Source organism: Musca vetustissima, unplaced genomic scaffold (genome assembly GCF_032173495.1).
Source record: "Musca vetustissima isolate MV318-11 ecotype Yass unplaced genomic scaffold, APGP_CSIRO_Mvet_v1 utg13860, whole genome shotgun sequence".
Lineage (NCBI taxonomy): Eukaryota > Metazoa > Arthropoda > Insecta > Diptera > Muscidae > Musca > Musca vetustissima.
Genome location: NW_026878469.1, coordinates 190,077 through 206,780, shown reverse-complemented (window position 1 = coordinate 206,780; position 16,704 = coordinate 190,077). Strand labels below are relative to the sequence as shown.

Sequence of the window (16,704 nt, the reverse complement as noted above, 5' to 3'; positions counted from 1 at the left end):
AAACCTTGAAAACTTATTTCTAGACCCGAGATCCGCCACTAGGCTCTCTGGGTTTTCTATAGACGTCGTTTTAAAACCTTGAAAACTTATTTCTACACCGGAGATCCGCCACTAGGCTCTTTGGGTTTTCTATAGAAGTCCTTTTAAAACATTGAAAACTTATTTCTATACCGGAGATCCGCTTCAGGGCTCTCTGGGTTTTCTATAGAAGTTGTTTTAAAACTTTGAAAACTTATTTCTACACCGGAGATCCGCTTCAAGGCTCTCTGAGTTTTCTATAGAAGTTGGTTTAAAACCTTGTAAACTTATTTCTATACCGGAGATCCGTTTCTAGGCTCTCTGGGTTTTCTATAGAAATTGTTTTAAAACCTTGAGGACTTATTTCTACCCCGGAGATCCACCTCTAGGCTTCCTGGGTTTTTTATAGAAGTCGCTTTTAAACCTTGAAAACTTATCTCTACACCGGAGATCCGCTTCTAGGCTCTCTGGGTTTTCTATAGAAGTCTTTAGGCCTTGTATATCAATTAAAGAACCTCTGATTCATTTCAATAGTTGCTAGAAGAGGGTCTCGGTCTTCTATAAACAACAGAATATCACTGAATATTTTACAGCCGATAGAAGTAGTTCTGATCTTCTAAAAAATTTTATGAGCCTTTAAAACACGTGCAGACTTAATTTTACACCAGAGGATACGCTATTTAGGCTTCCATAGGAATTTTAAGATCACAGGGGTTTCTTTAGACCTCCATAGGGCTTTTAGACGTTAGAAAAGGGTATCGGTCTTCTATATACCTTTGAATATCTCTCGATAGTTTTGAGAATTATTGTCTATTAGAACGAATTACCTGCGATAATAAGAAATAATATTTAAGCAGGTTGAGAGAAATTGACAAATCGGAACATCGACTGGACCCCAGAAAAAATGTTAAAAAAATAAATAAATAATAACATAGCCGATTTTTTTTGTTGCATTGAAAACTGCTTCAGTTTCCGCTAAATTGAAAATCTAAAATCTGGCAAAGGAAATTTATTAAAAAAAAAATCGAGGAGGTTTCCGGTTTCCGAAATTTTTTCCGGTTTCAGATAAAAAAAACCGATTATAATCGGGTTTGCATAAACAATATCCAACATGTTATAATATTGTGCATCAAGATTTTGGTGAGTGGAACATTCTTATTGTCGATGAAAGAAACCACAGAAGAAAAAAATACGCTATAGGTCACCATGTTCGGAGATAGGGCGAGAGATAGCTTCATATCGTCTCCATTTCTAGCTATAGAGTGTATTTTTTGAGATTACATTCTGTAAAAACCAATGAGGAATTTTTTTTGGAAAAAAGTAGCGAAAAAAGAAGCGGTTACCGAAATTTTTGAACCGGTTATTTAGATAATAAAACTAGTAATGGTCCGTTTAAATAAATTTGGCTTATTTGTTTACTAGCTTTCTAATACCACGCATATATAGGGTATTGAAACCGGGTTTATTAACTAAATATCCGGTGCAAAAATTATATTTTTTTGGGTATTTGGCTTACCAAAACTGGTGGATTTGTCAAGGAATGTTGTTTTAAGGGTTCCCAATTTCTAGATTTCTAACCACATGCATATAAAGTATTGAGACCGGTTTTAGTATCTGAATATCCGGTACAAAAATTTAACAAACCGGTTTTGTTTTTTTTCGAACTTTATTTTTTTTTTGCCGTATTTGGGTTACCAAAGTTGTGGATTTGTTAAGGAATTTTTTTTCAAGGGTTCCGCGGTTCAAAAATTTTAAAATCCGGTTCCTTTTTTTCAAAATTTATTTTTGGCGTATTTGGGTTACCAAAGGTGTGAATTTGTTAAGGAATATTTTTTTAAGGGTTCCCAAAGGCGTAGATTTTATAAAATATTTTTTCAAGGCGTGGATTTTTTAAAGAATAATTTTTCAGGGTCTAAACAAGGCGTGGATTTTTTTAAAGAATCATTATTCAGGGTCTAAACAAGGCGTGGATTTTTTAAAGAATGTTTTTGTGAGGGTCTAAACAAGGCGTGATTTTTTTAAGAATAATTTTTCAGCGACTAAACAAGGCTTGGATTTTTTTAAAGAATATTTTCTTCAGGTTCTAAGCAAGGTGTGGAATTTTAAAGGGCATTTTCTTCAGGGTCTAAGAAAGACGTGGATTTTTTTAAAGGATATTTTCTTCAGGATCTAAACCAGGCGTGGATTTTTTAAAGAATATTTTTGTGAGGGTCTAAACAATTTTTAAAGAATATTTTTTCAAGGTCAAAACAAGGCGTGGATTTTTTTAAAGAATCATTATTCAGGGTCTAAACAAGTCGTGGATATTTAAAAAAAAATATATATATATATATTTGCAGGGCCTAAACAAGGGGTGGATATTTCAAAAAAAATATTTTTCCTGGGTCTAAAAAAAAAAAATATTTTTGTAGGGGTCTAAATAAAGCGTGGATATTTCAAAAATATATATTTGCAGGGTCTAAACAAGGTGAAAAAAATATTTTTCCGGTTCTTTCAAATCTCTACAAATTTCATCTGATTTCCATAGAAATCGATATTAAGGATTCTCTGGCCAAGAGGCGCATCTGAACAAAATTTGGTAAATAATGGTCTGAAATAAAAGTTTGACAAACATTGGTGAAAAGCCCATGCAAGAATTTTGGACCGGAACTTTTAAGCTTTCTACATTTTACAACCGATTTCCATAAAGATCGATATATAGGCTCCTGTGGCCTAGATTTAAATTTGGCAAAAAAAGTTCTGCATACATTATAGGACCTTCAAATATCGATGGTAATTAATTTTTCATTAATTGAAATATATGTCAACCCAACCATGAATTCTTATGACGCTGATTTCGGTAAAATCACTCATTTATATCACTCAGAAAAAAAAAACATTTTTTTTTTTTGAAATGATATGCGAATTGAAAATTTTTGTTGATAGTTCATTTCCCGTTTTGTTGGAAAAAACAGCAATAAAATTTTGAGGAAAAATTCATATTGAATAAAATATGAAAATAGATTTCAAAAATAAAATCTTTATGAATCATGACATAGATGATGAGGATGATGATGCTGATAGCAGTAGTGAATTTCAGGAAAATTTTCAAAAATTCATATATTTTTTGGTCAGCTCTATAAAAAATAGTAATAATTTGCCATGATGCAAGGCAAAACCCCTCAAAATTACGGCAACAAAATGAAAAGGAAATAAACTGATTTTTTTCGGCTGGTATTAGCCGCCTGGCAGAACACTTATAAATATTATTATTTTATGAAGACAACTCTCGGACAATAACAGCAACAACAACAAGAACAGTCATCATACAATTATTAAATGTGAAAAAATACATTTTATTTTTTTATTTTTATGGCCTCTTAAAAGATTTTAATTAAAGAAGGCAAACCAACAACAACCAGAGAGAGAGAAAAAAAAAAACAGAAATCTATGAATAAGAAAACCACCACAATGTCCGCAATATTGCAAAATAGATTCATTTATATGCCAACACCCCGACATTAAAATCATCATCATAGTCATCAGAAGCAGCAGCATCAGTGATGGTGGCAGTATCATTTTTTTTATTCACTCACTTACTCAGTCACCCACTCACTCACATCAAATGAAATTGGGTTGTTTGGATTTAAAGTTTGTCATACTACAAGAAAAAAAAAAAACGAAAAAACTAGCGGGATCTTAATGTCCGACAGACTAACTACCGCACTCAGTTGGTGTTGATGGTATGTCAGGCAACTCTATCTTTCTCTTTCGAAATCTCTCAGCTCTGAAAAAAATTTCTTAAATTGCGTGGCATCTTTATTTAATTTAAAAATAAAAAAATAATGAAACATATTTCTATACAATTTACCACAATGTTGGCAAAAATATGCATACCACCCCACCCCCACCCATTCCATTCAACACAATGTTGTTCCATATATATAAATTATACGTATGAAACATTGTGTTTCATATTTTTTAAAATATGCTCACATAGCTCACAACGAAATATTTTTCTATGTAGGGCTTCAGTACAGGCACTGCTGATTGCAGTTAGCTTTTTTTCTTCTCAGCGAAAACAATATGACCTTAATGAAAAAAATTCTGCAACAAAATGTTGGTAAAGGAAATAACCAAAAAATATGGACATAATAGCTTAGCATGAAATTACTTGCTTCTATGTGGCCAGCCAAGGCTTATGGTTGACTCTGTAGCAGGCCACATAATAATTGAGGACCGATTTTATTCAAATTTTCCACTATCAAAGAGTATATCAGCCTTAATATCGATTTTCGGGAGAATAGGTCACGAAACCAGAAAAAGACCTGGACCATATACAACAAAACTAAAATCAGAAATTTTCTTCCGATTGTAAAAAAAAAAAATTGGAGAATGTCACGAAATCTGAGTCTATGGGGTTCCATTAAAATTTCTCTTTCGATTTTTATGAAATATTACCAGACTGTATTCAATGTTGCCCTTTTTCATATTTTTAATAAAAAACTAGTAAGAAAAATAGTAAAGGCGTACGGGGCTGACTATATGATAGGTACCCTTCAACACATTGGGTACATTCAACAGATGAATCCGAACAGACGTCGCATTTTTAAAGGACCAGCGAAATGAAATTGGATCAATAAACATGTCATTCTGCAACCGATACTAAATTTTTCATTTTGTGAAATATATAAGGTATATCTAAATCTGAACCGATTTCAGGAAACTTAACACTGACGTGTGTTATACCTAATTTATTACGCTGTGCAAAATTTCGTGCAAATCGAAAGATATATAGGGACTTTGTTGCAACATTTACCTTAAATCGGACGAAAATATATATATGGGAGCTATATCTAAATCTGAACCGATTTTCAAATAACTTAGCACACATCATTCTAGGCTCATTTCAGCACGTTGTGCCAAATTTCGTGCAAATCGAAAGATATTTACGGACTTTGGTGCACCATTTATAAAATCTCACGAAAATATATATGGGAGTTATATCTAAATCAGAACCGATTTTCACGAAACTTAGCACACATCATTCTAGACCTAATTCATTACGCTGTGCAAAATTTCGTGCAAATCAAAAGATATTTAGGGACTTTGTTGCACCATTTACCTAAAATCCGACGAAACTATATATGAGAGCTATATCTAAATCTGAACCGATTTTCACGAATCTTAGCACACATCATTCTAGACCTAATTCATTACACTGTGCCAAATTTCGTGCAAATCGAAAGTAATATAGGGACTTTGGTGCACCATTAATCTCAAATCGGACGAAAATATCTATGGGAGCTATATCTAAATCTGAACCGATTTTCAAATAACTTAACACACATCATTCTAGGCTCATTTCAGCACGTTGTGCCAAATTTCGTGCAAATCGAAAGTAATATAGGGACTTTGGTGCACCATTAATCTCAAATCGGACGAAAATATATATGGGAGCTATATCTAAATCTAAACCGATTTTCAAATAACTTAACACACATCATTCTAATTTCGTGCAAATCGAAAGATATTTAATGACTTTGGTGCACCACTTACCCAAAATCGGACGAAACTATATATGGGAGCTATATCCAAATCTTAACCGATTTTCACAAAACTTCGCACACATTAATCCGGACCTAATTCAGTACGCTGTGCAAAATGTTGTTTCAATCGAAAAAAATATTGAAAGTTTGGTGCACAATTTACCTAAAATCGGACGAAACTATATATGGGAGCTATATCTAAATCTGAACCGATTTTCTCCAATTTCAATAGGGTTCGTCCTTGGGCCAAATAAGTGACATGTGCCAAATTTTATCCAAATCGGATCATATATGCGACCTGCACTTTGCTCACAAAAATACATGAACGGACATGCATCAATCGACTTAGAAAGTGATTCTATGCATATTCTGAAAAGGAACCATGGGTCTATCTTGATTCCTTTTGCCTGTTAATAAATTATGTAAAAAAACTATTTTTATTTTTTTTTTATAAAAAATATTTTTATATTTTTTTATAAAAATATTTTTTTGAAAAAAACATTTTTATATTTTTTTATAAAAAATATTTTTATTTTTTTTATATAAAAAATATTTTTTTGTAAAAAATATTTTTATATTTTTTTTATAAAAAATATTTTTATATTTTTTTTTTTTATAAAAAATATTTTTATATTTTGTTTATAAAAAAATATTTTTATATATATATTTTATAAAAAATATGTTTATATTTTTTTTATAAAAAATGTTTTTATATTTTTTTATAAAAAATGTTTTTATAATTTTCACTTACCTTCTTTTTGTCTCTCATCGAGCCCTTGCCTCGGACCATAATTTTACAGCCAGTTTCTTGTTCCAATTGCTTGGCTGTCATGCCGCGAGGACCCAAAATTCGACCAACAAAGTTGAACTGCAAAGGAAAGAAAAAAAAAATTATTAAAATAATTGAAATTGAAAATAAAAAAAATTGAAATACATAAATCAAATATTATTTGGTTCATGTCAAACCATGTTGTAACTCAACAGGTTTGACATGCAACAATTAGGTCTTAAGTAAAAAAAAAATAATTTTTCGCTCTAATCCCTGTTCCATGTTCTTGTCATCATCTGCATCATGCATCGTCATCAAAGCCAAAAAAAAACAACAAAATTGTCAAATTAAACTGTCAGATATTGTTGCTGCTGACAGTTCCGAACATCCAAATGAATTATCTTCAAAGTCAAATGAAAATGTTTTGTGGAACAAAAAAGAGCAAGAAGAAGAAAAAAAGTTGGATGCAGAAAAACGTTTAGGAATCTGCATTTGAATGGATTTGAATCTGCTCAGATGAAAAATAGCCAATAAAAACCATCCGATGGAAATTCAAAACAAAAATTGAAAATGACATGAAGCCAACCATTCAACATACACATACACACATGTTGACCATACAACACATACCCATACAAACTGTCGAACTTCTCTTTAAGGAATTCTCCTTTAAAGAAATCGCTTAAAAACCCCTCGAAATCAAAATTTTAAAAAAAATCAACTTTGAGAGAATTTTCTCAATGATGTAAAAATGCCTCCCTCTCCCCAAACTGTGATATTGTAGAGAAATTCCCCTGTATTGTATGTATGTGTATGATTAAAACCAATCAACTTGTTTGAACCCTAGAGGGCAACCAAAACACACAGCACCACAAAGCCTTAATTTAACACGATATGGGTTTTTTATGAGGCGAAAACAATAACAGCAACAGAAAACCTCAAGAAAAAAATAGACTAATAAATATTATTACAAAGCCAGCTAGCTAACCACCCCCACAACGAAATTTGTATCTCGTGTGGAACCAGGGGGGATGCGAGGAGGTTGGGTCGGAGTAATTAAATTTGATTAAATTTTTTTAAATCAACTTTGATTTGCGGTCCATTTCATATTGGTTAACATTTGGTCACATCATAACGCCATCTTATGTGCTGGAATTTGTTGTTGTTGAAATAGTTGTTATTTAGGCATGATTTTTCATGCATTAAAATTAATAGTGGTCATGTCTTTAACCTTTTGATAGGAAAATAAACACGCAAATAATACTACGGCTGATGGTGATGATGATGTGATCAGCAATAATTGGCGGTGGTCGATTATGATTGTGATTTTTCTAGCTTACATACATACAGTTGAGGGTAAAATTGGGTTTATAAAAAATTAAAAAAAAAAGCAAAATAAAAAAAAATAAAATACAAAAATAATTAATGTAGCTAATTTTTGGTAGGAAGATTTGCAACCGATGATACCTCAAACTAAAAAATTACCTGCAACTCCGTTGAGAACCGTGCCTGAAATTCTCTAAATACCGAAAATCGGGCACACTGTTATATGGGGTCTACCCTGAAAATTGGACCAATATTAATAATCTTTGGTAGGACTATTCCTCGACCCATGAGAACCCAAAATACCAAATTATATCCAAATATCGGTTGAAAACCGTATCTGAAAACCTCAAAATACCGAAAATCGGTGGTTACGTTATATGGGATCCATATCTCAAAGTTAACGAATATTGATAATTTTTGGTGGGAAAGTTTGTCACCCCATGAGAACTCCAAATATCAAATTGGAGGGAATTTGATTGAAAAATGTGCCCAAGCTCCCCAAAATAACAAAAATCGGCGGTACCAATATCTCAAAGTTGACAAATATTGATAATTTTTGGTAGGAAGGTTTGTTAACCCATGAGAACCCCAAATATAAAATTACAGCCAATTCGGTGTTAAAATGTCCCTGAAATCCTCAATATACCGAAAATCGGAGGTAACGTTATTGGGACCAATACCTCAAAGTTAACGAATATTGATAATATTTGGTGGGAAGGTTTGTCACCCGAAGAGAACCCTAAATATCAAATTGTAGCCAATTTGGTTGAAAAATGTGCCCAGTTGACCGAAAATCGGTAATATTATATAATTTTTTTGGTGGCAAGGTTTGTTACCCCCAAATATCAAATTACAGCCGATTCGGTGTTAAAATAAATCATTATCGGAGCCAATTTGATTGAAAAAATTTTTGTGCCCAAGCCCAAAATATAAAATTAGAGCCTCCAAAATACCGAAATTCAGGATGTACCCTTATATAGGGCCTATACCTAAAAGTCGATCAAAATTGATAATTTTTTGTGAGAAGGTATGTCGCCTAATGAGAACCCAAACTATTAAATTAGAGGCAATTCGGTTATATAATGTGCCCGAAATCGCCAAAATACCGAATAATCCTACCTACCTTTATACTTAGGTCAATATTGATAATTTTGTGGTAAGGTGATTTGCCTAAGAATGAGAACACATACTATCAAATTAGAGGCAATTTGGTTGAAAAATGTGCCCAAGCTCCCCAAAATACCGAAATTCGGAAGGTACCCTTATACGGGACCTATACCTAAAAGTAGACCAATCTAGATAGTTTCTGGTAAGGCGATTTTTTATCCATTGGGAACCCAATCTATTAAATTTGAAACCATTTGGTTGAAAAATTTGCCTGAAATCATCATAGTACCGAAAATCGGCGGTACCGTTACATGGGGCCTATACCCAAGAGTGACCAATATTGATAATTTTTGGTAGGAAGATTTCTAACCCAATGATAATTCAAAATATCAAATTATAGGCAATTCTATTGAAAAACTTTCCCAAGCACCCCGAAATATCGAAATTTGGGAGGTGTGTTGAATTGGGACTATCTTAAAAAGTGAAAAACATCCTCCCTTTTTCTATAAAAAAAATCGGCTTCTCCCCTGAGGATTGTTTTTTTATTTTTCTATAGGAAAAAAAAAAATTCCTCAGACCCTCTGAAGATTTCCTTTTTCTATAACAAAATTCCTTAGATCCCCTGAAGGCTTACCTCTTCTATAAAAATTTTCCCAGGTCTCCTGAAGATTTCTTTTTCCATAGAAACAATCGTCAGGGTTCGCAATTAAAAAAAAATCTTCAGGTCCTCTATAGAAAAAAATCCTCAATTATTTTTCTATAAAAATTCATTCCGAACACCCACACTCCACATTTCTACAAAAAAACTGTCGTTTTGTATTTTAAATTACAATTAAATTTGTGTTAAATGTGTAATAAGTTATGCCAATCAAATCAAACGATCCGATCGATGAAACCGATCTACACTAAATCACGAACATTATCATCATCAGCGACGAACTAATTAAAATATCAAAGCTATGGAATCGAATTGAATTTAACATGAAAACACGCACAGCAATAGCTGGGTGGGTGATGACACCCATCCACCCACTATTATAGCTACTTTTGTTTGATCCGAGCCGGCCTTATGACGTATACATTACAAACGTATTGTAAAGTAAACGTTGAGGGGAGAGGCGGACAGACAGGGTGGCTGATCGAGAAGCATATTAATTAGTTTATAGTTGTTGTTATATTTAGTTTCTTCCGCCTAACATTTCTCAGAAACTATTGACTATTGGAAATTCTGGTTTGAAGACAACCCACCTCTCGAACACCAATCCACCTTCTCCAACCTAATATATCTCTCATTGGAATTGAATTAAAACAGAAACAAACTGCACCCACTAATGTGGCATGATCTTGTGGTATGTGGTCGGGGTCGCATGGCCATGCGACATTTAAAAAGAAAAACAGTTGCCCACAAGAGGCCACCGGTTCGTTCATTTGAAAATTGCCGCCGATAGCCACCTCCACATTCACACCCCACCACCTAGTGTCAAGTGTGAATGGAATATTTATGCAAATGAGAAGTTTGTGCGATTTTGTGATTGATTGCTAGCCAGCCAACGACACCACCATCTCATCATCATCAACAGCACCATCAACATCGCGTCATGGTCAGGCCAAGCCAAGCCAAGCCAATCGTAATGCCATAATGGGCAACATGACGATTGCAGGCAGACAGGCAGCAGCAGCTTCAGCCAATTTAAGCCGCCACCTCAAATATAATTGTTAAATTGGCTAGAAAACAAATCATTTTAATTTTTATTCGTATGCGCATGCATGCATGCCTACCCTGCACATATATGGATAATTTAAATTAAACAACGAAAATTAAAAAAAGACAGAACAAGAAAACCAATTATAAATGATTAAAATCTCAACGACAGAAGATTTAAGGCTTTAAATAAATTATTTGAAAAATTAAATTAAAATTTCAAGATCCTCCAGATTATTAAGGAGGACCAACGAAGGAAAGATAATTTGTGTAAGTGATAATCGTCATAATTGTCCATATTGTTGTAAAGATCGAAGTCTTTACTAGTAAAGATCGAAGTCTTTACTAGTAAAGATCGAAGTCTTTACTAGTAATGATCGAAGTCTTTACTAGTAAAGATCGAAGTCTTTACTAGAAAAGATCGAAGTCTTTACTAGTCAAGATCGAAGTCTTTACTAGTAAAGATCGAAGTCTTTACTAGTAAAGATCGAAGTCTTTACTAGTAAAGATCGAAGTCTTTACTAGTTAAGATCGAAGTCTTTACTAGTTAAGATCGAAGTCTTTACTAGTAAAGATCGAAGTCTTTACTAGAAAAGATCGAAGTCTTTACTAGTAAAGATCGAAGTCTTTACTAGTAAAGATCGAAGTCTTTACTAGTAAAGATCGAAGTCTTTACTAGTAAAGATCGAAGTCTTTACTAGTAAAGATCGAAGTCTTTACTAGTAAAGATCGAAGTCTTTACTAGTTAAGATCGAAGTCTTTACTAGTAAAGATCGAAGTCTTTACTAGAAAAGATCGAAGTCTTTACTAGTAAAGATCGAAGTCTTTACTAGAAAAGATCGAAGTCTTTACTAGAAAAGATCGAAGTCTTTACTAGTAAAGATCGAAGTCTTTACTAGTAAAGATCGAAATCTTTACTAGTAAAGATCGAAGTCTTTACTAGTAAAGATCGAAGTCTTTACTAGTAAAGATCGAAGTCTTTACTAGTAAAGATCGAAGTCGAAGTCTTTACTAGTAAAGATCGAAGTCCTTACTAGTAAAGAGCGAAGTCTTTACTATTAAAGATCGAAGTCTTTACTAGTAAAGATCGAAGTCTTTACTAGTAAAGATCGAAGTCTTTACTAGTAAAGATCGAAGTCTTTACTAGTAAAGATCGAAGTCTTTACTAGTAAAGATCGAAGTCTTTACTAGTAAAGATCGAAGTCTTTACTAGTAAAGATCGAAGTATTTACTAGTAAAGATCGAAGTATTTACTAAAGAAGAAAACTTTACTAGTAACTTTACTAGTAAAGATCGAAGTCTTTACTAGTAAAGATCGAAGTCTTTACTAGTAAAGATCGAAGTCTTTACTAGTAAAGATCGAAGTCTTTACTAGTAAAGATCGAAGTCTTTACTAGTAAAGATCGAAGTCTTTACTAGTAAAGATCGAAGTCTTTACTAGTAAAGATCGAAGTATTTACTAGTAAAGATCGAAGTCTTTACTAGTAAAGATCGAAGTCTTTACTAGTAAAGATCGAAGTCTTTACTAGTAAAGATCGAAGTCTTTACTAGTAAAGATCGAAGTCTTTACTAGTAAAGATCGAAGTCTTTACTAGTAAAGATCGAAGTCTTTACTAGTAAAGATCGAAGTCTTTACTAGTAAAGATCGTCTTTAAGTAAAGATCGAAGTCTTTACTAGTAAAGATCGAAGTCTTTACTAGTAAAGATCGAAGTCTTTACTAGTAAAGATCGAAGTCTTTACTAGTAAAGATCGAAGTCTTTACTAGTAAAGATCGAAGTCTTTACTAGTAAAGATCGAAGTCTTTACTTTGGCTTTACTAGTAAAACTTAGTGTATTTACTAGTAAAGCTGAGTGTCTTTACTAATAGAGATCGAAGTCATTACTAGTAAAAATCGAAGTCTGTCAAGCGGCAATGGAATGACTTCCGATGCCAATTATATAACTTAAAAAACCTCTGACCGAAGTACTTATCTGGTAATGACAAATGTCTTCACTCGTAAGGTGTAATGTGATCAGATGCGCCATCTGTTTTCCCATTGTTAATATTGCAGATTTTAAATTTATAATTCGAATATCATGCTCTCTTGACTCTTCCAATATGCTTATGTCTGAAGATATAAATCTATTGTCGTTTTTATTGAAAAGTAGGTCAAAGTTCACATCAATTTAAATTTGTATTTATTTTGAAGCCAAAAAGAAATAGTTTCATCAGCCCACTCACGCACACAGCCACTTTGTGACTCACTGCCCCAAAAAAATGTGAACATCGTAAATCAATCAGAACATCTGTTGAATTTGGTACTTTTTAAATAATTTTATTTCGATGATGCATAAAACTATATCTCTTAACGAAAAAAACGCAAAGATTTTTTTTTAAATTCGAATAAATATTAGAATAATTTGCTTCCATTGCAGGATGTTTGGTTCATTGCTTTGCCAAATAATCACGACAACGATCATTAGCTGCTGCTAGAGTTAAGAAACAAATTTATTCTAGAAGGGGCTATGAAAGGAAAATAATTATATCTTACGGAGCATAATAACGCCACTACAGCACACACGGTGTGTCTCTGTGTCATTTACTTCGTGTCGTTTCTTTTTATTTGGCATTTAATTTCATACCGGAAATTAATATAATCGCAAAAAAACTTATTTTATATGCGCCAGCCAGCTAGGCTGACAGATAGTTTCATTTGTCCCTCTCTATTATTTTGTATTTTCCTTTACCTCTAAAAATTTTGAAAATTCAAATTCGATGCGAAAAAATTAAGAATTTTCGGGGTTTAGCCCACAAAACCACCTACTTCATAGCCGCTATTTGTATTCCCCCTCTTACTCTGCAAAAACACACCTTTATTCTTGGCGTTACTTTGCGTATGCCTATTTTTTACTTTGGCACACTTTTCTGGCGCTTTTGTTCCTCTGCTCGATACGAGGGTAGGCATTTGAAGGTAATGTTTACTCAGTAAAGATTTCAATCTTTACTAGTAAAGACATCGATCTATATTAGTAAAGACTCAGTAAATACTTCGATTTTTACTCAGTAAAGACTTCGACCTTTACTCAGTAAATACTTCGATTTTTACTCAGTAAAGACTTCGACCTTTACTCAGTAAAGACACCTTTTCTCAGTAACGACTTCGACCTTTACTCAGTAAAGACTTCGACCTTTACTCAGTAAAGACTTCGACCTTTACTCAGTAAAGACTTCGACCTTTACTCAGTAAAGACTTCAATCTTTATTCATTAAAGACTTCGACCCTTACCAGTAAATACTGTGAACTTTACTAATATCGATTTTACCTACTCTCTCATATAACCTCCTACTTGCTTATAAGCACCGGAATCTTCTTATAACTGTTGTAAATTTTCTTTTAAATAAAAACAATGAAAGTTAATGACAATCTCCCGCTAGCTCCCTAACTTTATTATAAAATCAAGAATTTCTTCTTTTAAACATTCAGGAAATTGCCCAGTAGAACAGAACGGACCTCCCGTGGCGAAGATCGCACACATCAGTACTGGTTTTTATTTTCATATGTGAATATATTTTTTTGGTTCTACACTTTAATATTTGGCGGTTGGTAGCTTGGCGGCTGCCTAGTGTTATTGGTGATTAATTTACACCCCACTTGTTAAGCTTGCTTTTGGTTTGTTGTTGTTTACCCACCATAAAGTTGTTGTTGTAGTATACATATTACGCTATTAACCTGGTATTTACTTGGTTGTTGGTGGTCATAATAAAGCGCTGATTTGTTTTGTTTTATGAATGAAGTCATGGCCTGTGCGAAACGTGTTTATGAGGCAGTTTTTGGCTTTGCTGAGATTTTTTTTAGGCGTTTTGCTTTTTTTTTGGGTGGGAGACTTAAATATTTTAGCTTAATTATAGGGGAAGTGTTTACGTTGGTGGCGCTCTGCCTCCCTTTTTAAGGTTTTTCCTTTGCCGTCGGAACGTCTGTGAAGTGAAGATTTTTTGATGGCCCTGTGGACATTTTTCTAAGATTTGACAGAAAAGAAGATCCCAACTTAGCCGGAAAGGATGTCTGCCTTTGCTGGTGCGCCTAAGAGTTGTGGATTTTTTAAAGAATATTTTTTTCAGGCTCTAAACAAGGCGTGGATTTTTTAAAGAATATTTTTTTCAGGCTCTAAACAAGGCGTGGATTTTTTAAAGAATATTTTTTCAGGCTCTAAACAAGGCGTGGATTTTTTAAAGAATATTTTTTCAGGCTCTAAACAAGGCGTGGATTTTTTAAAGAATATTTTTTCAGGCTCTAAACAAGGCGTGGATTTTTTAAAGAATATTTTTTCAGGCTCTAAACAAGGCGTGGATTTTTTAAAGAATATTTTTTCAGGCTCTAAACAAGGCGTGGATTTTTTAAAGAATATTTTTTCAGGCCTAAACAAGGCGTGGATTTTTTAAAGAATATTTTTTCAGGGCCTAAACAAGGTGTGGATTTTTTAAAGAATATTTTTTCAGGGCCTAAACAAGGCGTGGATTTTTTAAAGAATATTTTTTCAGGGCCTAAACAAGGTGTGGATTTTTTAAAGAATATTTTTTCAGGATGAAGATTTTTGAGGAATATTTTGTTTTTTTTTTTACTCTCCACCGAGCAAAAAATCTCCATTTTTATCCGACTTTTTTGTTGCAGGTTATAGCCAAAGGCCAAATATTGAAATGCATTCCGCAAACACAAGAAAGCAAATCAGGCGGCTAAGATCAAAACCCCCCGTGAACAGAAAACATGCACACAAAACATGTTGAGTATTTATTTAAAACATTAGATCGAAAGATCGGTCGGATATCGTTAGTGGCGATCAAGCGTCAATAAGTGAGAGTAGGTATAACAAAGATTATCGATAAAACTACAACGACAACCAGAAAAGCAAACCATTTTAGAAACTAAACATAAAAACCCGACACAATGGTAACAGCAACGACAAAATGTCTGACTATTGGCGGTTGGCGTTTGCTTTGTTTTTTTGGCTTTGCGTTGCCGCATGGCATTCTCAGGCGGCGGCGGTTGACGTTTTATGAATGCAAATGAATTATTAAAATATTTACAAATTAATAGATGATTAACACCGCGCAAAATACCCAAAACATTTTAAAACAAATGCAAGCAAAAAAGGGGAGTTGGAGAGGTAAGGAGGGGAGAAAAACCAAAAATGCCACAATATCATTAACAACAAATAATTAGTGATTAGAGTTTGGGGTAACCGGCGGCGGAGGAGGAGGGGATAATGAAGAATATTAAATTACATTTTTTTCGAAACCACATTTTAAATATTTTGTATTGAAAATACAATTTTGAGAACAATTGTAAGCATTTTTTATGGGAATTACAAATTGTGGTTTAAAAAAATAATTTTAGCTGCATACGCGGTAAAGACCTTTTGTGGGTGACTAACAGAGATCAAGGGTGCCACAATGGAAGATCAAGGCTGATCTTGGTTGGTTACTAATATTTATGAGAGAGTAAAGTTTTAATAAATATTTTTCAAGGGCCACACAAGTCATGGATTAAAAAAAATATTTTTTCAGGGTCTAATCAAAGGCGCGGATTTTTAACAATTTTTTTTAGTGTCTTCAGGATCTAAACAAGCTGTGGATTTTTTAAAGAATTTTTTTAGTGTCTTCGGGGTCTAAACAAGGCGTGGATTTTTTAAAGAATTTTTTTTTTGTGTCTTCAGGGTCTGAAGAATTCTTTTTAGTGTCTTCAGGGTCTAAACAAGGCGTGGATTTTTTAAAGAAAGCAAATAAACAAGGCGTGGATTTTTTAAAGATTTTTTTTAGTGTCTTCAGGGTCTAAACAAGGCGTGGATTTTTTAAAGAATTTTTTTAGTGTATTCAGGGTCTAAACAAGGCGTGGATTTTTTAAAGAATTTTTTTAGTGTCTTCGGGGTCTAAACAAGGCGTGGATATTTTAAAGATTTTTTTTTGTGTCTTCAGGGTCTAAACAAGGCGTGGATTTTTTAAAGAATTTTTTTTAGTGTCTTCAGGGTCTAAACGAGGCTTGGATTTTTTAAAGAATTTTTTTTAGTGTCTTCAGGGTCTAAACGAGGCTTGGATTTTTTAAAGAATTTTTTTTAGTGTCTTCCTATCCTCCCCCTCTCAAATTGTCTTACTCATCTATTATATTTCACTATATTTTAGCGCTATTCGCATATGTCTAATTACCTATTTGTTGAAATATAATTTCATTATAAAATTCACACTCGATCTTACAACAATGTCGCCAAACTTGGCACCGAA

General features: G+C 33.2%; 1 protein-coding gene across 3 annotated transcripts in view; it reads right to left on the bottom strand.

The window, feature by feature from the left end:
• Positions 1–16,704, bottom strand: part of LOC133323223 (protein held out wings) — a 114,672-nt gene that overhangs the window by 20,238 nt on the left and 77,730 nt on the right. For all 3 annotated transcript variants that reach the window (XM_061532178.1, XM_061532179.1, XM_061532180.1), the window contains exon 4: positions 6,298–6,414. In XM_061532178.1, the coding sequence (XP_061388162.1) occupies positions 6,298–6,414 (117 nt within the window). The remainder of the gene's footprint in view (positions 1–6,297; positions 6,415–16,704) is intronic.